At 42.3% G+C, this 25,919-nt stretch overlaps 1 protein-coding gene across 1 annotated transcript in view; it reads left to right on the top strand.

Annotated features, from left to right (window-relative positions):
- The first annotated feature begins 12,999 nt into the window (after nucleotides 1-12,999).
- The window catches only part of LOC146375040 (E3 ubiquitin-protein ligase NEURL1-like), a 34,269-nt gene continuing 21,349 nt past the window's right edge, over nucleotides 13,000-25,919 (top strand). Inside the window, exons 1-3 of the mRNA XM_084949558.1 lie at nucleotides 13,000-13,301; nucleotides 19,024-19,265; nucleotides 21,581-21,902. Coding sequence (XP_084805684.1) covers nucleotides 13,268-13,301; nucleotides 19,024-19,265; nucleotides 21,581-21,902 — 598 coding nt within the window. The 5' untranslated portion in view covers nucleotides 13,000-13,267. The remainder of the gene's footprint in view (nucleotides 13,302-19,023; nucleotides 19,266-21,580; nucleotides 21,903-25,919) is intronic.

The raw sequence follows: 25,919 nt of genomic DNA, 5'->3' as shown, positions 1-25,919 counted from the left end.
AGTTGAGTACAATTAAAAATTTCATCCAACTACTGACTTTTTTCAGCTGTTTTTTCCAAATGACCTATTGTTACTTCTGTTGCATTGGCTGAACTCAGGCCACTGAGTTAAAAATTGTCTTCCTGAAAAAGAGGGAAAAAAACTGAGAGAAGAAACAATAACACCCTGTCCGTTTGATTTAAGTGTATAATGCAGGTTTACATGAGCAAATATTGATGTGGAAATTCTGTATTTATATGCTGCCATGCAGAGCACCACACATGAGAGCAGCTCCCTTATAATCAGTAGGAGTAACACAGTCACATGGTATTTATTTCCAAATATAATATATTTAATAATCTCATCTGGCCAGTTATGCAAAGCATTAAGAATAATAATATTATTTAACATCTGAACCAGTAAATCCAGCAAAATTCACTCTAATTGATTTGAGGCAACTCCTTGCATCTATCCTCATCCTGCCTACTAGTGACATGGAAAGAATTTAACCCAGGACTTGCGTTCTTTTCAAGCTCTTAAGACTACCATGACCTGCAGGACCGAGAACCTACACAGACATTTGACCCAGAAGTTTGAGTAAAGTTGTGCTATTGGACACTTATTTTATTATCCATCGACTGGTCACATGTAAACAGCAATTACACTTGGAAAGCCTATGATGCTGTGTAAAACGGGCTAAAGATGCTCTTGAGCTGCTGTTTAGAGTAGCTTTTAGATGATTAGTGTGGATTGTTATCCACACTTCTCAGTGATCTCATATATTGAGACGCTTGCTTCTCAGTGAGTTGATCCGTAGTCTCACAGGTCATAATCTCATAGATGATCCTTGAGTTCCTCCGTCTTTGGATGACTTAACACCACTGAATGCCAGGCTAAAAAAACCCATTTAAAATAAAGAACACATAATGCTGTGATATAATGATAACAAACAAAAAAAAAAGTGTGTTAGAAAAGTAAAAAGGACCACATGATATGATAAATATCACTGAAACACAGTTGAGTAATGCCGGAAAGTGAGGCAATGAACTATGGAAGAGAAACTAGGATCTTTTGTGTACCTATTTTCTTTGCAGAACAGCTGAATCTCTGTTTATCTGCACATTTTGGCAGCGCCTGTAGGTGCACTGACAACTTCTTACAAACTGTGATTGTAATTCTAATAAATCTTTCTGCAGAACTTCTTTGCCAACAGAGAAAGGGATTCTGGTGCGATTAAATGAATGCTGTGATTGCCTTCTAGCTACACTTTAGTTTAAAAAAAGTCAGCTGGTATCTTTCCTATGTCAGTGTCACTTTGCAATGTTATGTGACAACCTATATTTCACCTCTGATACGTGCCTGCCGGGTGGGGTTCCTTTTCTGCCGACACCCCCCTGTTGAGGATCATATGATGCTCTTGTGTTGCTTTGTAATGTTTTGCATATGGCTCCCGGGCGAGGATCCAAACTCTGAGTTGAATGGTGTTTTTGTTCAACATGGATCATCCCAGAAGAGAGCAAGAGTGCACACGGCTCCCTCAAACAAGCCTGTCAAGATGTCCATGGAGGCCCAACGCCAGCACACCCCACCAGGCAGCTGCTGCCTGCCAGGCGCCCATCTACAAATAATCTACTGTGGGAGGAGGTGTCAGTCTGTTCTGTCAGGGTATACAGTGTGTATCCAATTCTGAGTGAATGGTTCAAAGCTATTGCACAAAGAACTAGGTAATAATAAAAATCTCAATAGTGTTTGTATTTAAGCAAACTGAGCCAGTTCTGAAATGTAAGCCACATTCTGTGACTTCCATGTAGGGATTACTGAACCTAGCAGGGACTTGCTCTGGGGTCCAAGAAAGAGAAGCAAAACAGTGTTCTTTTTTTTTTTCTTTTGAAAATGACTACAAAGAGACATAGAGCAAACCACAGCAGTTACACAACTACAAATGTAACAAACAGCTATAAATAAACACACAACTACCAGAATGGGTGCAAAGTAATTGCAAAAAAGAGACATGAAACCACAAAGAGACACAAGATAACTAAGAAATGGATGCAATGTGCATTTCTACAGATGTGAAATGTTGTAACACAACCACAAAGAGATGCAAAAGGGCTACAAGAGTTGAGGTGCAAAGAACCATATTATGGAGATATACAAAATTGCACTTAAAACATCTAGAATAACTAATAAAAGACGCGAAACAACTACAAAAATATGCAAAATGTCTGCAAAAATAATGAACAGTGATGCAAAAAAACAACAACCCTGCGCATTGTGACTGCAAAGAAATACAAAACAACTACACCATGATCCAAAACAACTACAAAGAGTTGCAAGAAGAAATGACTGCAAGGGATGCAAGCGTCTACAAAATAGTCAGAAAAATGAATACAAAGAGCCAAAAGAAACTATTGCAGAATGACTTTATAATCATGCATGATGGCTTATTAAAGATGCAAAACAACTACCAAATTATAAAAGTGGACAACAGAATTACAAAGACTTGGAGAAGAAAAGAATACAATAGAAGAGAAAGGCAACTTTACTGACATTTGGGAATGTAGTGTAAAGTGCTTTGGCATCCATAGGGACTAAGTATAGCGCTATACAAATATAGGCCATACAACAGTTAGTGCACATCAAAATAAAATTTCAGAGCATCTAAATCTAAAGATGTGAATATATATGTATTTTTAAAACTAGAATATAGACACATAAGAATATAAGGGCAATATGTCTCTATACACTATTATTAGAAAGGAAAAGTGTACGAGAGACATAAACAGGTGCAAAACTATTACAAAGAGATGCAAAGACTACAAATAGAAATACCCAACAACAACAAATATAGGTATGTAAAACAAAGGTGTATTCTAGCCATGCAAAGCTGCAACAAAGACATCTGCAAAAATATCATAGCTATATGTCAGTCTGTTTATTTATATAAGGTTGTGCCATTACATTTATATGAGGTGACTCACACATCATGGCACCGTAACAGGTTAGGTATGGGGTGCTACTTAGAGCTTACACAAATAACATACATTTCGGGGTTTTTTGTATTTTCTAAGTGATCTTTTGCAATTGCTAGGTATTTTGGCAACTTTCCATGGTGCATGATTAGCAGCATGCAGTTTTGAACTATTACCGTAGGACACAAACCATCACGTTTTATCATTTCACAGTGAACTGCACTTCTTCTTGTATTACAGAACAGCCAGTCAGTTTTTTGACAGCCCAGTGATCAGGTGGCATGTCATACACCATTAAGCATGACTGCGATCGCTACGGGGTCCATGCTATAAATTCCTAAGTGTTCTGTTCACACATTTTGTTTTGATACTTTTAGTTTATCTCGGCTTTCTTTGACAAATAAAATTGTTTTGACCACTTTTCATAGAAAATAACGATGTAAAATGCTGCATGAAAAACCCCAAGTCATATGGCTTTACCCCCGTTGGAAATTGCTTACAGACAGTCAAGTAAACCGCAATCAGTTTGTATAAACAACACAAGAATATAGCCCATGCTACTGAGCCAATACAGGCCTGGCTGCTGATACAAGTTGTATAAATGCTAAAGCGACAATAAGGCAGATCCTGAGAGGTGCCCGCTGGGAAACATGGCCAGCATGCCAACTCTGAATGTCTAGAGCCAGACGCTTTGGAGATGTGTGTGCAACAAGCTCTTCCTTTACTTTAATTTGAAAAAGGTCAGTTGTGGCGGACCACCAGGTGGCTCCACTCACACCCAAGTTGAAGGGAAGTGCTGGGGTGGAGATTTTGGCGCTTACTATATGTGAGGTTCTGAGAGTCAGTTAATAAAGTTGGAGTGAGACACTGAGACCTCTCCTGTCGTTATTACATACCTCCACATTGGTGACCCCGAAAGCGAACATGCTAAGGCTCGACGACGAAGCCAGCTCCGGCCTGGAAGCATCGGCTGCCGCCGGACTTTCACCTCCGCCAATGGCTGCATTTACTGTGGCGCTTAAATTGCCGGATTTTTGGCTTCACGATCCTCCTTCATGGTTCGTGCACGTAGAAGCTCAGTTTGCTCTTCGTGGAGTTTCAGCCGACGATACTAAATACCACCATGTTGTAGCCTCACTTGACCCGCTGTCAACCCGCCGCGTGATGACTCTCCTCCGGGACCCCCCAGCCCAAGGCAAGTACGCCGCCCTCAAGGCGCTGCTGCTGCGGCGTTACTCTCTCTCTGATGCTGAGCGGGCCGAGAAACTCCTTTCCCTCGCGGGCCTGGGCAACGGCACCGCTCTCGAGCTCATGGAGAGCATGCTGTCCTTGCTGGGCGCGGATGACGGAGGATTTCTATTCACCCACCTCTTTCTCCGACAGCTGCCGGCTCCAGTGCGCGCTGGCCTTGCCAACTCCCCGCTATTGGCCACGAAGGATTACCGCTCCCTTGCGGAAGAGGCGGATCGCATCCTCCTGGCTACCAGGAGTTTCGGCGTCCAGGCGATTGTTCAGGACTCACCAGCGTTTTCCCCCGCCCCCTCACCGATGCTCCAGGGGCCCTCCGACTCGTCCACGGTGGCCGGAATCGCTGCACGGCGGCACCGCGGAAAAGGGCTTTGCTTTTATCACCAGCGTTTTGGAGCGAAGGCACGGCGCTGTCTCCCGCCTTGCAGTTTCCAGACCCAGGGAAATGGGCATGTCAGCGCTCTGTAGCAGCCGCGACCGCTGGCAACAAGGAAAGGCTGCTTTTCTTAGAGGACTCACGCTCGGGGAGGCGTTTCCTGGTGGACTCCGGCTCACAGAAGAGCCTTCTTCCCCTGGCTGGCTCGGAGATGCTAGCTGAGGGCTGCGGGCCATTGCTAACAGCGGCTAATGGCTCTCCCATCAAAACCTTCGGTGAAAGGTTGGTGACTGTTTGCTTTCATGACCGTGACTTTCAGTGGAACTTTGTTGTTGCTGCTAGCTCTGTGCCTATAATAGGCGCTGATTTTCTTTGTGCTCACGGACTGCTGGTTGATGTTGCTAACAGACGTTTAATTGATGCTGTCTCATTTTCCTCATTACCCTGTTTGACTCGGGGTGCTCAGCCCGTGGTGCATGCTAACTCAGTAGATTCGGGTGACGTTTTTCAGTGTTTGCTTTCTGAGTTTCCCTCACTCACTGTCCCCACTTTCTCGAGCACGGTGACGAAGCATGGGGTGGAGCATTACATAACTACAGTAGGGCCCCCGGTGTTCGCGCGCACGCGCGCGCCGCCTCGACCCTGCCAAACTGGCTGTCGCTCGGGAAGAATTTGCCACCATGGAGCGTCTGGGCATCGTGCAGCGTTCGAATAGTGCCTGGGCTTCCCCGTTACACATGGTGCCTAAATCTGATGGTCGGTGGCGACCTTGTGGGGATTTCCGCCGTCTTAATAATGTCACGGAGAACGATCGTTATCCCATTCCCCACATCCAAGATTTTTCCGCCCATCTTGCGGGGACCTCGGTTTTTTCGAAGATCGATTTGGTACGGGGATATTACCAGGTTCCCGTGCGCGCGGAGGATGTCCCCAAAACCGCCGTAATTACACCTTTCGGCCTTTTCGAGTTTCTGCGCATGCCGTTTGGCCTGAAAGGTGCCGCCCAAACCTTCCAGCGGTTGATGGACTCGGTCTTGCGCGGGCTGCCCTTTGTTTTTGTATATCTTGATGATATACTGGTGGCCAGCAGCTCGAAGGAGCAGCACATGTTCCATCTGCGTCAGGTTTTTCAGCGTTTGGCGGAGCATGGACTGATTATTAATCCGTCTAAATGCCAGTTTGGGTTGCCGGTTCTCGATTTCCTTGGGCACCGTATTTCCGCCGAGGGCGCGGTTCCGTTGCCTGACAAAGTCCGAGCTGTTTCGGAATTTCCGCGTCCCACGAATGTTAAGGCACTGCAGGAATTTTTGGGGATGGTGAATTTTTACAACCGTTTTCTCCCCAGAGCGGCACATCTGCTGAAGCCCCTTTATGGGGCGTTAAAAGGTAAGAAAGCTAATGACTCCGTTGACTGGTTTCCGGAAAGCATCCAAGCGTTTTCTGATGCTAAGTCAGCGTTAGCTAATGCTGCCCTTCTGGCCCACCCATCCCCCTCAGCGCCGATTGCGTTGACCACCGATGCGTCGGACATAGCGGTGGGTGCGGTGCTGGAACAGCGAATCTTGGGTGTCTGGCAACCGCTCGCCCTTTTCAGCCGTACGCTGCGTGACAGCGAACGCAATTACAGCATTTTTGACAGGGAGCTACTGGCGCTCCACCTGGCGACTCGTCATTTCCGTTTTTTTCTCGAGGGTCGTCACTTTACCGCATACGTGGACCACAAACCCTTGACGTTTGCCATGTCCAAGGTTTCTGATCCATGGAGTGCACGCCAGCAGCGCCAGTTGGCAGCCATTTCTGAGTTTACCACGGACATTCGGCACGTGGCTGGTAAATCCAATCATGTGGCTGACTGTTTGTCCCATGCGCTGGTTTCTCCCGTCTTTCTCGGCATAGACTACTCCGCCATGGCTGCCGATCAGAGCGGTGACCCGGACATCCTCGCACTTAAATCCACCCAGACGGGCCTCATATTGGAGGACAGACCCGTGCAGGACGGTGGTCCCCTCCTCGTCTGTGACGTTTCCACCGGCCGCCCTCGCCCAGTGGTTCCCGTTTCCTGGCGTCATCAAGTTTTTGACTCGGTACATGCTCTCTCTCATCCGGGGGTCCGGGCCTCTGTTAAACTGGTCAGCTCTAAATTTGTTTGGCCAGGCCTTCGCAAATCTGTTAAGGAATGGCCGTCGGCGTGCATTCCCTGCCAGCGTGCGAAGGTTCATAAACACACCAAAGCGCCCCTGGAGCCGTTCTTCATACCCGGCAAACGTTTCGATCATGTGCATGTCGATCTGGTGGGTCCTCTGCCGCAGTCACAAGGTTTTACGCACCTTTTGACTGTTGTTGACCGGACCACCAGGTGGCCGGAGGCGGTCCCCCTGGCGTCCACTACCGCAGCAGTGGTGGCCAAGGCGTTTTTGTCAACCTGGGTCTCGCATTTCGGCCCACCCGTGGACATTACGTCAGACAGAGGCCCCCAGTTCATTTCCGAGCTTTGGTCGGCCATGGCTGATGGACTGGGGGCTAAAGTCCACCGCACAACCGCATACAACCCGCAAGCTAATGGGATGTGTGAACGGTTCCACCGGTCGCTTAAGGCTGCTTTTCGCGCCTCCTTAAAGGATGGCAATTGGGTTGACCGCCTCCCGTGGGTTTTGCTTGGGCTGCGGTTAAGGAGGATCTCGGCGCTTCCCCAGCTGAGCTAGTGTTTGGTCAGCCCCTCCGTGTGCCTGGAGAATTCTTGCCCGAAAATCCTCCTCCCTGCTTCGATCCATCGGTGCTATCGCTCAACCCGCTTTTGCACTCGCTTCGGGTTCCTGGTCCGGTGCACCATTGCGTGCCTGACACTTTTGTTCCAAAGACTTTAGAGACTGCTAAGTTTGTTTTTGTCAGGCACGATGCCCACAGGACACCGCTGCGGCCGCTGTATGACGGCCCATTCAGGGTTATCGAACCGGGCCAGAAACATTTTGTTTTGGATTTTGGGGGTCGAAGGGAGACTGTGTGTGTTGACAGACTTGAACCTGCACATGTTCTTCCGGACAGTAATGTAGTGCCGGCCCAGGCCCCTCGCCGTGGCCGCCCTCCTTCGATGGGGTTGACAGACTCTGGTTTTCCCCCCAGGACTACCCCCGGACCACCGGCATTTGAGCCTCCTCCTGCCTTTCCTGCTCGCCTTCACCAGCCTCGTTCACAGGATGGACCTTCCTCTGCCTGTTCTCTCCCTCCCAGGTTCAGTCGTTCGGGTCGTTTGCTTAGGCCCAGGGTCCTGGACTGAATAGAGACCTAACTGTGTGTTGGGGGGGGGGGTATGTGTGGCGGACCACCAGGTGGCTCCACTCACACCCAAGTTGAAGGGAAGTGCTGGGGTGGAGATTTTGGCGCTTACTATGTGTGAGGTTCTGAGAGTCAGTTAATAAAGTTGGAGTGAGACACTGAGACCTCTCCTGTCGTTATTACATACCTCCACACAGTTATATTAACATTTTCAATGTGAGATCACCCCCTTTGATTTAACTGGTGGAAAGTCCAGTCATGATCTGGAAATTTGAAAATGTTGCACTGAATGAAAGTTGTTCTGAGATCTGCTTGCATGTGTAACAGAGATAGAAAATAGCTTAATGAATTTCCTCAAAATTGATGTGCTTTGTGAATAGTTGGAGCCACCTGGTGGACAAACACAGCAACTGCAACTGTTAAGGTTCCAAATTGCTGCGCAGCGCATGCCTCAGCAAAGGAAAAAACTCCCAAGCTGGTGGTAGGTGCTAGTGAGCGATACTGTTGTCAATTTTGTATGTGTATTAAGGAAAACATTCTTATAGTGGTAATTGTCAACATGTATTTTGATTGTAAGCAGTACTAGCATGTATCCTGAAAGTTACAGGCATTTTGATGCATGGGTAGTAACTTTATTCACGAGTAGCATTTTTAGTTAGCATGCTAAGCTAATACTCGTTAGCTAGTCGGGTGCTTTTTGACTTGCACTCAGCTCTAATGCTTCTCTACGGTGGCCCCTAGAGACAAAGCACGTACAAACTCCAAAACACTTGCAAACTCCAAAACACTTGCACCTGCGGCACCCACGGTGTGGGACGGAGAGATTTCGCAGGTCTTTCCTCCCCACTGCTGTCAGACTCCACAATAAAGACTTTAACTGATCAAACACACACATCCACACATGTGCAATAACACTAAGTGCAATAATCTTTTCTGTCATCGTTGTATTTTTACTCAGTTGTATATAGCATTTGTATTCTATTTTTATCTTATTGTATATTTATTTTATTTTATTCTACTGTATATAGTATTTTATTCTATTCTGTACAGTTGTGTACTGTATTTATTCTTATTGTATCCTAATTTTTGCCTCATAACTTTTGCACTGGTTATCTTATCTTATCTTATCTTAAACTCCAAAACACTTGCAAACTCCAAAACACATGCAAATTCCAAAACACAACGGAAGTGCTCCAGGACGCTAGGGGCAGTGTTGAGCTCGATTTGCAAAATAAACGGCAAGTTTGTCTGTATGGGACGGTCTAGTCTCCATCTCGCTTCCCAGGTTGCCTAGCAACCATGATACTAACCGCTGGAAACGTGTCATACAACTTTGTTTGACAGAAATGAAGGAGAACATATTTTGTTAATTTGTTTGTTTGTTTCTACAAGAGCTTTGTGTGATTTGATAAGTATCTGAGGCTGAGACCACAGGACAGTAAAACATGATTTTTGGGCTTCATTTCTGTACTGAACAGTCATTTAAGATTAGTTAGTAAATAACAATTAGCTAATGTTGTTCATGAGACTAAAGTCATATCACTTTGGTAATGTAAATATAATATGGCCAATATTATAGTTATTATATTAATCATTATTAGCTATTACAGCAGTGAACATGAACTCTGTGTCAAATACTGAGCCTCAGTACAGATTCAAGTTGCAGTTATTTATGTCTTATCACCTTAAATCTTCTCTCAAAGACAAGTGTCTTTGACAGTGCATATATAGGTGTATCATATATAAGAGACAAATGTTGTTCCTTCAGTATGTTGGCATTACTAAATTTGGCTCATTGCTTACATATATTTATAAAAAGAAAATGTACAAGCTGTAATAACTGTTTCTGATAAAATGAAGAGTAGACTGATATATTGAATATTCCTTTATTGGGTGAGAAAATCAGACCATGTCATAACTGCTTTAAGTCATACAGAAAAGATATCAGAGCCTTAAACAGGCTGACTTCTGCTAAATGGGTCAAACTGGGCAGAAAGTATACAAACACATAACATCCTTATAAAATATGATGTAACACTATAGATCAACTTACCTCAGAATATATAAAGCATATAAACAATTACAGCAATATGATGCAACAAACACAGCAGTGCTACTAATGCAAAATACTCAAAGCTTCATAGAACTGAAACAAACATTTATTTTTAGGTCCATTCTGCTGCTGATACATACTTTAGGTTTCTGAATGTTAAACTTGTTGCTGCCTTTCATAGTGTGTAACCTGAAGGCCCTGAGTACTTTCTCCCACACTGAAAACACTGGGAGGATAAAATTATTTGAACATTACCTAATAAGACTGATTCAGGACAGACAATTAGTGATTCTAAACTTTTCTAGCAGTCCTTCACAAACAGGGAACAGTCTGTCTATTCTCTCCATCTGTCAGCTGCTGCTGGCTCTTCCTCCTCCTCTTCCTTACACACTGCTGAGTTTGTCCTGGTCGATCATCAGGGATGCAAAGCCTCACAGATGATGTGCAGCAGTGGGTCCCTCAGTCTGTCCTCACTCTGGACACTTGCAGTTGTCACACATGGAAATCAAATGTGTGATAAGCTGCAGGATTCAAACACAAGTGTAACTTATAAATGAATGTTCATACTTTTATTACACAATCAGAGAGAAAGAAACAGAGAGAGAGTGCAGGACAGACAGACAGGTGACAGTCTCAGGTGTACACACTGCTACAAAACAGCACAAAAGAAGGAGGATTGTGTTATTACGAAACAAAAAGAGTTCCCAGATGGTACAGTGGACACATGTGTGACTCCTGTGATTAAAGCATCTTTCTTTCAGCTTAACCAGTGAACCGTCAGCTCGTTCAAACACACGTTAAAGTCCGTTTGGCTCGACACCACCGGCAGCAACAGGCAGCAATATATAGCTAACATTAACAGTGCAGTGAATCCTGCTTGTGCCGTGATATTCAGGACTGCAAACCGAGCAGCATCACTGACTTTCAGCTTGTTGTGTTTGTGGATATATGACTGACTTTAATTATCCATAAAATCATCACATTCTCTGTAAGATTAAAGTCAACTATTGAACGGCGTATATTTTGAAGTAAAGGCTTTAAAACCAAGTTAGTACAAACATCGCTAATGTCACATAACTTTCCCGACATGTGGCCAACAGTAATGTTTTAATGTTCTTCATTATAAAAACATTTGCGCATAAATAAGTGACATAATATTTAGTACTTACTTCTGAAAGTTTACTCTTCGGTGGCTCCGCTTCCGCCGTTTTTTTTTCGGCAAAATTATCCACACCACCGCTGCACTATGAAATCTGGGATATGTTGGGCCCATCCTTAAAATTCAGGGAAATTAAGGACGCATTTGAGGGCCGCATTTCGAGCAGCCTTTGAATTGGGACAGCCTTCGTCGAGTTGCTGTGACGTAATCGGCCTTAAAATGCGGCCTTTAAGGCTGCAGACCCTGAATTGGGATACAGCCCAAATCCGGTCATTGGTACTTCCTGGCTTGTGTAGTTAGTAGGTAACAAAAGCTCAACACTGCCCCTAGCGTCCTGGAGCACTTCCGTTGTGTTTTGGAATTTGCATGTGTTTTGGGGTTTGCATGTGTTTTGGAGTTTGCAAGTGTTTTGGAGTTTGCATGTGTTTTGGAGTTTGCAAGTGTTTTGGAGTTTGTACGTGCTTTGTCTCTAGGGGCCACCGTACTTCTCTATGAGATTGTAATTGTTCTAATTCTTTTTAACAGAACTGAATGTTGCAGTTGCTTTGCACACTGTTAATGAAGACTGTGTGCTGTTTTCTTCGTACCAGGTAGGCGCTGTTAAGTATAAGTTTTAATTGATGCTGTTGTATAGGAAAAAAAAAAGATGAACAATGATGATTGTTTTATAATAGAAAAGCTGTTTTTATATGTTGTTGTTGTTGTTGTTGTTGGTTAGGAAAAAGGAGAAAAATAAATAAATAATACTGCTACTATACGATCACAGGTTTGGTTTCAGCCAGAACTTTTAAAAGAAAGACTTTGTTGATGTTATGTTGTATATGTTATGTTTGGAAAGAAAAAAAAAGGAAAAAAACTCCCAAGCTGGTGAACTGAATGTTGCAGTTGCTTTGCACGCTGTTAATGAAGACTGTGTGCTGTTTTCTTTGTACCAGTTGCCTGAATAAAGAGGGAGCCCAGAGTAAGGGCAAGTCCAGCGTTGCAGTGCCGTCCTTTCTACATGGGCATATCACACCACTTGCACAATAGACTCACAGAACAGCAACAGCTACACATGCATAAAAAAACTTTTCCAGCTCAAAGATCAATCAAAGCTCTCAAATAAGCCTAATATACTACATGGCCTCCCTGTTTCACAGCACCAGTATCGCATTAAGCCTCAAGCCAGGAGTGTCTTGCTCTGGTCATCATGGCAACTCCTCTGCCAAGACCCATCAGAAAGTGTCCGTATTTATCTTCATACACATTGCCAAGTAAATCTTGAAATGCTGCTCTGAGTACAGATGTTGGCATTAGAGGAACTTAAACTCCTTAACCTGTTGGAAGGAACTTCTTCCAGCTGTGTGACATATCTTTATTGCTGATCAAGTGGATTAATCCTCCAGAGGGATGCTTGAGGTTACAACTGGATTTTTATGCCAAAACAACTACAAAAATCAGACACTGTCAGAAAATATTCTTCCTTGCATTTTTTATTTTACCATCTATTGAATTCAGTGAGTTTCTTCATGGGAATGTAAATTGCCTACTTGGGGGGGGAGAAGGAAGATGAAAGGATAGTAGGGACAGCACACATGGTGGGCAACAAGTGGGGTGGAAAACCGAGCGCCACGTGCTTGATATACTGTGGTGCACCAGCAACAGCCACTACACGAACTGTGGAACACGAGGACACAGCATGATTATGAAAATGATTAGAAATTTTACAGTTTAATAAAAAGTATTTAAAAAAAACAAAAAAAAAACAAGCTCTTTGTTGGATGAGTGATTCCTCGCAGTGGTACAATGTGAACAGAACACTGTACTGGAGATAACTGTGCTTTAAGTGTCTATATAATCTGGGAATATAATAACTATTTCTTGCTAGTTAACGCTCTTGAAGTCTGCTCTGGTGACTACAGCGTCAATAGTCCTGTGAAGCTCCACCTCCACTACCACCTTTTATGTTAATTTCCGCGCGGACTGAAGTGAGCCACTGCGTGCTGGATCTGTTAGTTGCTGTGAGCTGCTGCTTGATGTCGATGAATCTTTGGATAGACACAACCTGACGCTGAATCACTGTCGGGACTCTTTTTCCCCCCCCCCTGTGCGTGTGTGAACAGTGTCGTGTCCATATAATGTCGCTGCTGAGGACGCGAGGCTGAATGTGAATACTGTGGCTCCAGGTCGCAGTTAGAGGGAGAGGTGAACGCACCTTGCATCCAGCCATGGGAGGTCAGATCACCAGGAATACCTTTTACGGTAAGGGCATCTGGCGTCACCGGACAGGAGAGCGTGTGCCGATTGTTTATTATGCGCCACAACTGTAATATTATAAGAGGAGACGATATAAACGAGTTGTAGGCTTGGCTTGTGCAGCTTCAAGCCAGTGTGCATGAAAACTGTAGGCGTCCTGGGAGCCTAAAATAAAGGAGAAGTGAAATTATAGCCGCTTTGGCCAAGTTTAAGCACCATTTGTAAGTCACGACTGGTTTAGGATTAAAGACACTGGTGTTTTTTAAGTGTGAAAATCCTCTGCGACTTCATATTAACCGACTTCCAACAAAAGAAACCAAACAGGACAAACTGAACTGAGCTGGTTAGAGGATTAAATAGCCTTCAACTTTTTTTTTTTTTACCCACCTGCTTGTTATTTTTATTTATTTATTTATCTCTGCCTTTAGTTGATGCCTAAACACTTTTAGAGTCTCCTGCCTCTTTTTAATGAACCTGCGTGTCTGAAATTATAATAGTGGGCAGGTACAGGGTATCTTGTTTCCTCTGCTTTTTGCTTGTATTCTGTTTCACTTTTTAGGTGTACGTTCAGTGGTAAAAGTCATATAGAACCCCGTTTAGTTTTGAATGATTATTGGGAGTCTGACACTGATATAAGTACACACAACATGCATTTAATAAAATTTCTTAAACCCGTTATTAAACTATGCTGAGCACTAAATGAATTTAAGATGACTGTGGTGTTTTGTTTTTTTAAGCGTTTAACTCGTTAGTGCTGTTAATTAAGATTAAGCGTTTAAATTTAAAGTTGGCACAGTAAAAGTTCATGTATCAGACATTAGGGTAGAGCTGAAGCAATACTTTGAATCGATTATTCAGTCTCCAGAAACATAATGCTTTTGGATATGTGATTGTTTCAGTTAATTCCCAAGTAAACCAAGTAGAAAGTTCTCTGGCTCCGGCCTCTCACATGTGATGGTTTGCAGATTTTCTGTGGCTTACTCATTTTAAATTTAATGACCTTGAGTATGAACTGATGGTTGACGGCAGGGAATTTTGATGAGTTTAAGCTCTTTTCTGTCATTTTATGGAAGAACATGAAGTGACTAATAAAGAAATATAACCATCAGGTAAATTTGAATTATAAGAATCACATCAATAGTGTCTTGTTGGGGGCCTAACTGATGCAGTTTTAGTGTTACACTAAGTCTTTTGTGGGATGTAGTGTTTTGATTAGCTTTCAGTGGCTTTACATCAGCAAAGATTTGCCAGATGATTGAATGTTCTGTGGTTTTTGGTTCCTAGTTATTGTAAACAGTCCACATACAGTAAATGCCACAAGTCTGTGTGGCCTTATTTGATAGAAACCTGGCATTCTCTTGTATTTCTGATAATTTGTGACCATTATATTTCAGTGAACTCAAGTCAGATTAACTAAATTGGATAGAAATAATTTTATTCCAGCACAAATGATTTTCCACTGTCTCTGGCTATAAATGTTTTTAGGACAGCAACAGTTTTTGGGTTCATTTTTCTGTTCAGGTGGTACAATGAAGGTGATAACTTATATAGAGTTTACAGTCTTCCTTTTCACTTTTTATTCAGGTCTCCAACGCTGTCTATCAGCACCAACCTGCCCATCCTATTTTTCTAACTTTTACGTTCCATATCCATATTATAATTTTTTTGGTTTCATCTCTCTTCCTTATTGGTATTATCTTGCTTTAGTTTACAATTTCAGTTTGGTATTTTTTGATATACCAAGTGCTTTCTAGCACACCCAGATGAACAGATGAACCAGTTCATGTGATCCCTTTTCCAGTTTCAGTTGTAGGGTCCACTGGTGTGACACAATACAGGTGCAGACAGGGGCACAGCTAGAAGTTCTTGGCTGTCAGCCATGTGTTCAGTCTGGGCCCTAAAAATGTAAACCTTAATAATCCCTGTCGTGTTGCAGGGCCCACCTCCAGCTTAAGGGCTCATGAATCATTCAACCTTCACTCCTCCCCGTTTGGTAAACCTTCATGACGACTCTGGCATCCATTGTTCTTACTTAAAAATTCTTTAGTTCGATGTTTTCAAATATGAACACTTGTTGCATTTTTGGACGGTTTTGGACTGTTGCTGAGAAAATAAAAACAAGACATTTCAAGGTATCACCTTGAGCTGTGAAATCGTTTGACATGTTTTCATAATTTTCTAGAGCAAACAACTAATCCAGCCCAAAGTTTACATCATGTTACAGTCCAGTATACATCTTTAACACTGTGCATGTATACCTGTTAGCTCATGACAAATAAAATAGGCTTTCCTTTAGGTTTTTTAAATAAAGCAGTTTAAAAACAATGAATTGATCTAACATTGGAAACAAAAGCCACTTAAACAGATTCAAGTGATGGTCCTGTCAAACCTGAACTAGGCGCAGCTCTTTTACAGAGGCCTCATACAAAGCATCTTCTCTGGTAAGACGTTTAAAAACTTTTAAATCACAAATGTTTATCTCTTATTGAAACAACGCCAGCTATGACATATGTGGAAAAAGCTAAATGTGCCCTGCAGCTCTTTAGAATGCATTTGAGGGGCCACCATGCCTTGATACTAACGTCACACCACATTAGGGCCTCTGCTGAGGCGTCTTAGTAAGACCAAGCCTCAGGATAAAACACAGAGGAGCGTAGGAGGCCAGGTGACACTGGCCAGGGCCACTCATTGTCTCTGCACTGTTTGTCTTTTCCAATTAATGACAGCAGAGGCAGTCACATTGTGTGCGATGGTGCATTAAGTAACATTATCCTTAAGTTGCTCATCTGACGTTTGTCATGGCACCTCTCTTTTATCGTGGCAGGGCTCTGGTCGGTGGTTACCCTGACGTCACCGTCGGGTTGCATGACTTTTTAAACACACTTCAGCAACCATTGTATCATCAGCACTTTTGGCTCTAATCAGTTGTCATCTACAGTAAATCAAATGTGGTATTTTTATTTATCCTTTTATTTACTTTTTTGACTTTCATAGTTTATATAGTCCTTTGAAAGCTGTAAACCCATGACAGGATGTCTGGGTTGTGGAAATAAACCTTCAGCTGATTTAAAAAAAAAAAGAAAGTCTGTAGAATTCAATTTCACAGCAGCAGAAATGGTAGTAATATAGCAAAAATGAAAGAATATATTGGATTCTCTGGTTAGATGGTGGAGGATAAGAGACGCCACGGTCTACAGGGCCAGTGAGGTGAGGTGTTGCTTCTGTTTTCAACCCTAACAGGAAATATTCTATTCTATTCTCAAGCCTGGTCTTTGATGGAGTACAATGCAGTGCTGTTTTGTTTTCCCCAAGACATCACGTCTGACACGACGTCATGGATGCAATATGGTTGAAGGGTTTGTTATGACTTCATTTAAGACCACTGTTGTGCACAGAGCACAATTAAGCATTGTTCAGCATTGACAAGAGCATGCAAAAAGCTTACTAAATACACTGTGCTGAGTACAGAACACTTGGCAGAGGCTCTCTGATTGTGATTTGAAGGGCAGGACTGGACAGAAATATGTGACAAAGATTCCCATTTGACAGCATTTGTAATTATTTTTCAGGGTTGACTAAGTTTTTTTTAGATTTTTTTTTAATATAAATCATGTCTTCATCTACTGCTCAAATCTCTGTCTCTGGCCTAAAATTAGAATGCTGTGATGTTCTATTAAACCTGGCCTCAGAAGTCACATGACGACTCGTTTCCAATCCTGGCAGTCCTAACTGATTTGTCTCTGTGGTGCATTATATACCTCTTGACCTTCCAAGGTCAATTAAAGGAGAGCAAAAATAGCTGTCTTTCAGCAGTGGCTCACATTCTCCTCTTGCAGACAAACACAAGCTGCTCATACACAGTCTTCCAAGTTTAGGTGCGAAAATGCAACCAGTTCCCGAGGATGAAGAAGCATTAATGAGGCTTAAATTATTTATTTTGTTCACACTTTGTGCTCGATGGTATTTTAAAACCCTGAAATGCTGCTGTAGACGAGGTCGGCGTTTTATGGAATAAAATCTGTATCAAACCGCGTTGTGAGATAAAAGTTATTTGTGTTATCAGTAGAATAAAAAGTTGGGTTTTGCGTGAGCCAAAGTTTGTGAGAAAACACCTCCTCCATTAAAACCACAGTGACCTTGGTGTGGTCCTTTTGAAGAGGAATGTAGGAAATGAGAATGGGGAGAGTGGATCCAAATGAGAGGGAGTCCGTGTGAATCATGATTATGAAGGCTTTGAGATTGGACGTTTAGAAAAAAAAAAAAGAAAGCTGGTTCTCTTTTATGAGTTACTGTAAGTGGGGCAAGTTATTCACATTTTCACATGGGAAAAAATCTAGAAACCCGGGTGCATGGTGTGACTCACTGTGTACCTGTGGAGTTTTTTTTTACCACTTCCTCTGACTTACATCACAATAAATGCCTCACATTTTGCACCACTGATTTTGTAGCGTAGCGTGTACGTGACTTTCAGACATAAAGACTTATGATAAGATTGATATATGCTCATTAAAACACGAGCCGTAACTGGAAATAACATGTTAACAGCCATTCCTCACTATTATTGGTGTAGCTTTGAATATACTGTATTCGCCAGCTGAACATACACGCATCAAGAACTCCCGTAAGATCCCAAAGGTCATTTTCTGCTTGGCTAATTGTGGTCTTATTTGTGTGTAAGTTGATCTTTTTTTTTTTTCTTTGTCCTCCGCCGCCTCCTGCTTCCTTTACCGCTTTCTGCTGATTATCAAACAAAAAGTTTTCCACAGAAAGAAAAAAACCCAAATGCAACACAAATCAGATGATTACCTTGAAAGATGTAGAATAACAAAAGTGAGATTTCGGTGTTACCGGAAATGACCATTTACTGAAATGAGAGTGTTTTGCACAGAGTTCTCGCAGCTGCATTGTTCTCCTAAATTACGGTGCCAGGAGAGCAGGTCTGTCTTTGTGCTGTTGGGTTTGTGTTTTTTTTGTTTTTGTTTTTTTTTTTTAATCCAATGACATTTAGCTTGTAATTTACAATACAGGTGTTATTACTGTGCTACCGTGAGAAGATGGAAACAGACTTATGCTTTAAATTGCTTAAATAAATGTAATTGCTTCTGTTTGTCTATCTGTCTGTCTGTTTGTTAGCAGTCTAGCATCCAAAGTTTTTAAGATTTCATTTTCAAATTTTTCGTGACGGTAGTTACCAACAAGAGCTCAAGCTGATTTAGTTTTTGCAAAAATCGGGTCAAGGTCACACCAAATGTGAAAATCAGTCCAAACGTTATGTTACCCATGATTTTTTTTATGGATCATCTTTAAACTCTACAACAATATACTAGGCCTTGGAGTACCAAAATTGGATAAGCATTTGACTTGACTGTCATTGTTGCAAGTTGACCTTGCAAAATATCATATATCATATATATGGGCATGGAAAAAGGGCATGGAGAGAGCTATACAACACGCTTTTTATTTTCTCAATACAACACTATACAACTATAGCCCTTGCCCTTTGGGGAAAGTTGGGTTCTCTGAGTGCTTTTGTTACCAAATTGGATAATTCAGGAGAATGAACCAGCCAGTGTGGTCCTGCAGTGGTACAGACAGCCTGATTCAATACTGCAGTCAAATGTAATCTAATATCTGGGTATTTTACTGTAAATTGCACCCCAAGAAAATTAACTCCCCCTCAACCCTTGACCAAAATAACCAACTCTTACGCTTCTCATTCTTCACATAGATTCCCTAAATGGACCGTTTCCAGCAGGACCTCACCGATATCACCACAAGCCCAAGCGCTGCCTTCCCATCCAGCCATGTGGAAATTTGTCCTCCTTCCCTCTGCTCTTCCACCCAAGCACCAAGGGCTCGCAGATCGTCATGGACATGTCTCAGAGAACTGTCAAGAGACAGGCCAGCTTCTGCAATGCCATCACCTTCAGCAACAGACCTATCGCTGTATATGAGCAGGTTCGACTGAAGGTAAACGATGCACTATTCGAATGCCATTTGTATTCACAGGGACAATTACTATTGGAGCCCCGGTATGCTACACACAGAAAATGACTGGGTTAAAAATTGACCTATTGCACCATGAGTCCAAAGTCCGACACCAGAACTAGAGCACAACTGGTTGTCATTTTCATAATTTCCTGTAACAAAAAAGTTACTTTACAAAACCATAGATTAGCACATCTTGTACTTTCTGATATTATTACACACAGTCAATTACTGAGAAGATCCAAATTGTGAGTGTGATGAAAAGTAGTCCTCTTTTATCTCTGTCCCTCTAATTCTGTTAGCATGTTTTCATTTTCTTCTCCCTGCCTGTCTGCCTCCCTTTCTTCATCCCAGCTCTTCACTCTCCTGTTTTCATTTTCTCTCTTTCCTCTCTGTGCTCTTGTGTGGGCCAAAGCGGCAGCTTGCTTAGAACAAGTTTCCACTTCACCTATCAGGCCATCTATGTCTCGAATGTGAGAGAGTAGGGCAAGCACTGCCATGTGAGGAACACTGTTATCTGGCACAGTAAATGCAAAGTAAATAGTGCTTCGAAATAAGACAAAAATCGTTTGCAGGTGATAAACATACCGAGGTAACCAATCTTGAAAGTGATAAGTTGTTTTTTTAGCTGCTAGTGGTTTGGCACTATGATGGGAATGTTGTGCTGTCTGTTTTTTCAGACTGAAATATCTCAACTATTGGATAAATTGGCATGAAACTTACAGACATAGAAGCCCATCCGTCCATCTATTTTCTTAAGCACTCATCCAGCCAAACAAAATTAAATTCCTCAAGATAAGTAAAAATAACCTCAGTAACTCTATGTAAATGATTGATGTAGCCACATTTCAAAGCCTCGATGTTAGCTTTGCTTAGACAGGCTTCGCCATGCAGCGGGCCATATTATTTCGCAGATAGTTTCTTTCAAAATGCTCCAAGAGGCACAAACAGCACAAACATGGTTGAGAGGTCCACTTCAGTGAATCGAATTAGTGCAGGAGAGTTCAAGCAGACAACCATCGGCTACAGCTCCCTCTATGTCAGCATTGTGGACCACATGTGAGCGATAACGTTAATAAGGTTTATTTGCCCGCACAGGGAAATTCTTTTGCGATCACATTTCCATACACCAACATGGAGCAAACACATCTTTTTCAATACGTAGGGACGCTTTCATTGCACCTTGAGGTTGTTTTGGCTAAACCACCTGGGCAAGCCATGTGTTGCCCATGTTTAGAAATTTGATGGCTTGAGGAATAGACAAGACATGGATGTTGCTTCTTGTTGTTCTGAAAAGTGAAGCCAAGGTGGAAGTGCCTCTGGTAGTACAAATTATTCCTGTAGTAAACAGCCTCCACTGCCTGGATTTCTGACCATAGTAAACACTTTCCGGATGATTGTATTGGAACAAGTGCTAGTTTCAGAACAAACAGAATAAAACCTGAAGTAAATTTTGTAAATTATGAGTACACTCATGGGCCAATGACTTGCCAGTCACATGTGAGTATTGAGTAGCATGGTATCACTCACTTTCTCTGTAATGTCTTCTGCGTGCTGCTGAGGCTTCACCATGAGACTTCACTAAACAATGGGTGATGTCACCGTTGTTATATCCATCTTTCAAACACATTAACAGCCATAGTGGTTAATTTAAGCCTTACCAGTTTTCATTGGTATACTGGCTTGCAATTGGTACAGTGGTGTAATCATCAGCTGTTGGCATGCTAGAAGATAAGCTGTTGGACATGATTATCATCAGTTAGACATTTTTACCATGGTGACATTCTTAAACTCAAAGCGACACTGCACAACAAGTGCATATGTGTCTATAGACTCTAGATATTTTTGGACAATATTTTAATCTTAATGCTCTTATAGTATATGCCTTTAATGCCCAGTACATGTTTCTGCCATTCTAATGGTTCCAATAGGCCATTTGTCATGGTGCTAACATGCTCCGATCTATCAGGCAAAACATTTTGGATTGTATCCATTTTCATAAAGAAGTCACATTTCACAATAATCTAGGACTTGCTGCTCTTGGCACTGACAAAACACAGTCATACCACTTTAAAGGTAATTGCAGCTATAATTATGACTGGGTGGAGGTAAAAAATTACCCAAATGCAAGCTTTGGATGGGATGAATTAATCACAGTGCAGTGCAGGTAGTATCACTGCAACTCAGCAGAAACTATGCCGGCCCAAATTTGGCTTTATTCTTTTTAGCTCATATTGTATCTTGCATATTTATCTTAATTAAATTATCTTCATTGATTTAAAATATGTTCTCTCCAGATCACTAAAAAGCAGTGCTGCTGGAGTGGTGCTCTACGTCTTGGTTTTACATCCAAAGACCCATCAAGGATCAATCCAGACACCCTGCCCAAGTATGCCTGCCCTGACCTGGTCTCCCAAAGTGGCTTCTGGGCAAAAGCACTTCCGGAGGAGCTCTCCAATGAGGGAAACGTCATCTCGTTTTGGGTGGATAAGAAGGGCCGGGTGTTCTATCGAATCAACGACTCCAGCCCCATACTGTTCTTCAATGGGGTACATGTCTCAGAACCCCTCTGGGCTCTCATAGACGTCTATGGCCTCACTAGGGGGGTCCAACTGCTAGGTGAGTCATGCATTCAGAGGCAGGTCTACGTTTTATCTCCAGTATTTTATTTATTCCCAAAAACCTTTAAAACTACTCATATTCCTGCCAGTTCTAAGTTTGATTTGTGCTCTATTTACAGCTGTTGTAATGATATTGCATTAGCTCATGAGACCCATTAAGGAGGCTAAGCTGAAATGGTAAACATTATACTGTTAAACATCAGCTAGAAGTTATCTCACAGCACCTCTCTGCCTGGGTAGAGCCTTACAGAGTTGATAGCATTGCTGCAGACTCTTTGTGTTCTTGGTGTAATGCTTTGCCACTGGAAAAACACTCTGCATCTGCTGCTTTTTCATCAAGTGATTAAAAGGTGATGTTACATACAGCTGCACTGCTTTTCCCACACCGGCCAAATGGCTCAGTGGAAAAAGATGTTGGGAGATTAGGCAGATTGTATAGTTAGCATGGCTGTTAGTATCAAAGAAATTTCCCTAAAGGGAGAATTTCAAAATGTCTGAAATCTTTTCTTACAATTCCGCCGTGCTGTTTAAAGGGTCATTACATCAAAGAAATGTGAAGCAAACCGGTCCGTCCCAATTATTAACAGCAGTGTTTCATCAATCTAAACCATCTCAAGTGTGTTTGGATTGGTGATTGTGTTGTATTTATGAAACACATCATAACCAAGCCAGCTTTTGAAAACAATGCAAACGGACAAATAGGAATCCTTGTGGTTGCCTCAGTACTTATTTATAACCATTTCCAAGAACCGCACTGCCTCTCCCTCTAAACAAAAGAGGCTGTCAGCACCAGTAATAAAAATAGAAGAGCCTCCCATATTGTGTAGATAGTGCCATTTAACCTTATTTCTTGTGGTGTGGTTGACAGCGAGAAGCGTGCTATCTCGTGATGGGCTGTTTGGTATCCAGCGCCAGAGTGTAGCTATCTGGGGTTCACTGGCCTCATGGTGCTGACCAGCACATTGCTCTTGTTCTTTCACAAGAGCAATGTGGTGTGGTGTTCATCCCAACAGGATAGACGACAGTAGGGATGATGTCAGGTAATGAGATGTTTGGGGTGTTTTTCCAAGACAATCAAATCAGTGGAATTTCTCACTCTGTGGATCCAAGTCTGAGTTTGACTTCGTTTGACATGCAGTCAACTTGCCTTCAACCCAAACTCGGATTCATATGTTTAAATGAAAGTCCCATTGGTATAATAAGAGAATTTTTCCGTTTTACAATTACAATTAAATCTGGGGTTTTCTGAAATGTGAGATCATACTTTACGCAATCTATGCCTGTGTATAATGTAAATGAGGCCAGCAGCCATAAATCCCACAGTTTCTACTCTAGTTTTTCCATATTGATCACTTTTATCCTCACATTGATGGCTTAAACCGAAAAGCCTCAGCCCTCAGTCAGCTAAAGGATCACTTGGCTATCAGCTTTCCTCTATAGCCTGAGAACGTCACTGCTCAAGAGCATGGTATATCTCAAAAGGCCAGTATTGTCTCAGGGGTTGGCTGAAGTTCAGCAAACACTTAGCCTGAAATATGGGCAGACACATCAAAGTCTGGTGTTGCAAACTGGCATGCAATTTCCTTTAACAGAAGGCTGCTTTTTGATTCTTAATGATGCTTAAAAGCTGAGCCAAATTTCACCTGTTGTGGGCTTACACAATCTGCCCAGGTGGGAATTATAGATCGCCAGCAGTTTTTTGTTGTTTTTTTTTGTTTTTTTTAACAGAAGACAAATTGTACGAGGAGCTGTGAATAGGCTCCACGGAGTGTGGAGAATGGCTTGGTTGGGTGACCTTGATTTGGCTTTTGAGATAAATGTGCAGGACAGTTAAAAAAAAGAAAAAAAGGCAGAATAAGATGCGATCAATTCTTTACTCATGATAATAATAATATTAATAATAATAATAATAATAATAATATGCATCACTGATTAGATAATGTGCTTCAGGAGTGTTAAAGGACTTCACCACTAAGTTTACATAGGACTACTGTAGTACAGAGGGAGTACTCCACTCCACTCAAATTTAGGACCGTTGCAAAATCGTTTCTACTCAGCCAAACAACTCACTCCAAGACATTTCAGTCAGAGGTTTCGCTGCAGGTGCCTGATGTGGCCTCAAGATGCTAATCTCCAGCACTGATGACGGCTGTTATGTTCATTTCTTCCCGAACATGAGATTTAATTTACATTATAAGCTGAGAGTCTCCATAGCCAACCAATTCCTGATTCAAGTGACATCTTTGGAAGCAATTTATCAGATTTCATGCACCTCCCTGAGAGCCGCAGATGATTTCATCAAGATTTTCTCCCAAATGCATTTCCTAAGCACTGTAAACAGACTTATGTTTAAAAACCGAAGGCCGCATTAGAGACCGGAGCTGATTCGTTTGGAAAAATGCCAGCTTTTGGTATTTAGTTGGTATTCAGCATATCAGAAGTCTGTTTTAGTCCATTTTTAAACATGTCTTCTTTGTTTCACTTTCAGCTTAAGAAAAATCTATGGTATGATAACAGATTTCACTTCTCGTAACATTTTATGTCTATTCCTGTAAGCCGAACCAGTCTTGTCTTATTACCTCATTCCTCAGCTGACACGGCAGACACTGCCCTCCATTCACTTTGAGACACACATAGTGAGCTCGCTGTGATCTGATCTCATCCTTTATGTAAAAAGAATCCATGTCTTTAATATTTAATGGATTAATCATAATAATGTTCCTGCACACATCAGCATCACAACTGTCACTTCTGCAAAGTGCCACCTGAGTATTACTACCCTGTTAAAAGGTGATTGTCTTTTCCTGCACAAATACTTTCTGTGGTCCCTCCCAGGGTGAATATTTCTTAAAAATCTGAATTTATTCTGAACGCATGATGAAGTTTTATAATTATCCGAGCCATTTTTCAGTAGATGTTTTTCATTCAGTGGCTGCGACCTCCCTTGAGGAGACGCACTCAAAACTTTGTTGTTTTCTTTAGCCAGTGGCTTATCCGCATCAAACGCATGCTCTGCATCGTTCTCATACCTTTGTGTCCATTTGATCTTTTACAACCAAAACATACTATATTAAGGGATTCATCCAAGCTGCTATCCATCATCACCGTTTCACTTGCGCTGCCTCTTAATGCGGTCTGCTGTCAAACAGCTTAACTGCTCTCAGGTCTTATTCTGATGTTCAAGGATCTTTTCCAGTGCAGTGCTGTTTCCACTCTTATCATGGGAGTGCAGTTCAGTAGCTAGCCACCCATGCAAGAAGCCAAAGGTGATCCTGAGATCAGTGAGACTGCTTGAAAGCTGAGATGGCGTTACGTAAGAGAGGAACCTAAATTAATCTGCTGAAATCAAACTGAGCCCCGGGGGTTGTCCAGACCAACAATGCTGCCCATGCAATTTAAGAAAGATCTGTTACATCACCACACTTGTCCTACTCACACAGCTATCAATAAAGACTAAAGTGCATTGCTTGGGCTTTGTACAGAACGGACTGTGCTGTTGAGGATGCACGACACTACCACTTTAGCCCTTAGTAAGATTGACAAAAGATTTCCTCAAGTGTATAATATGTCCCAAGCAGTATAACTGATTTTAAAGCTCAGTTTTCTCAGCTGTGTTTTCATAAAAAGGTCTCTGTTTACTATGTTTCCCCTAGCAGTATAACCAAAAGCCTGGCTTTACGTAAACCTTTTTAATACCCCCCTCCTCCCCCCCTAATGTGAAATCAAAGAGTGTTAGTTTTCTTTTCTTACTTGCTAACTTATAGGCAACTTGTCAAGCTACAGAAACCAGGTCATAAATATCTGAAAAGAAACACACAGGGAAATGGTGCGCCGTTTTGTGGTAAAAAATGTAATGGGGGATCAGAATGCTCCCTTTACACCTATATAGCTGCAGTCTTAGCAGAATCTGTTTGTTTTTGGGACGTATCCCAAGAGACCACACAGCATCCTCGGTTTTGTACAGGTATGATGGATTTTTTTCCAAGATAGATAAGCCGACAGAGTCAAAGGCATC

Source organism: Perissodus microlepis, chromosome 13 (genome assembly GCF_051167445.1).
Source record: "Perissodus microlepis isolate ML-2025 ecotype Zambia chromosome 13, ASM5116744v1, whole genome shotgun sequence".
Taxonomy (NCBI): Eukaryota; Metazoa; Chordata; class Actinopteri; order Cichliformes; family Cichlidae; genus Perissodus; species Perissodus microlepis.
Note: the sequence above shows the minus strand (reverse complement) of the source record. Positions and strands in the feature narration are given on the sequence as shown.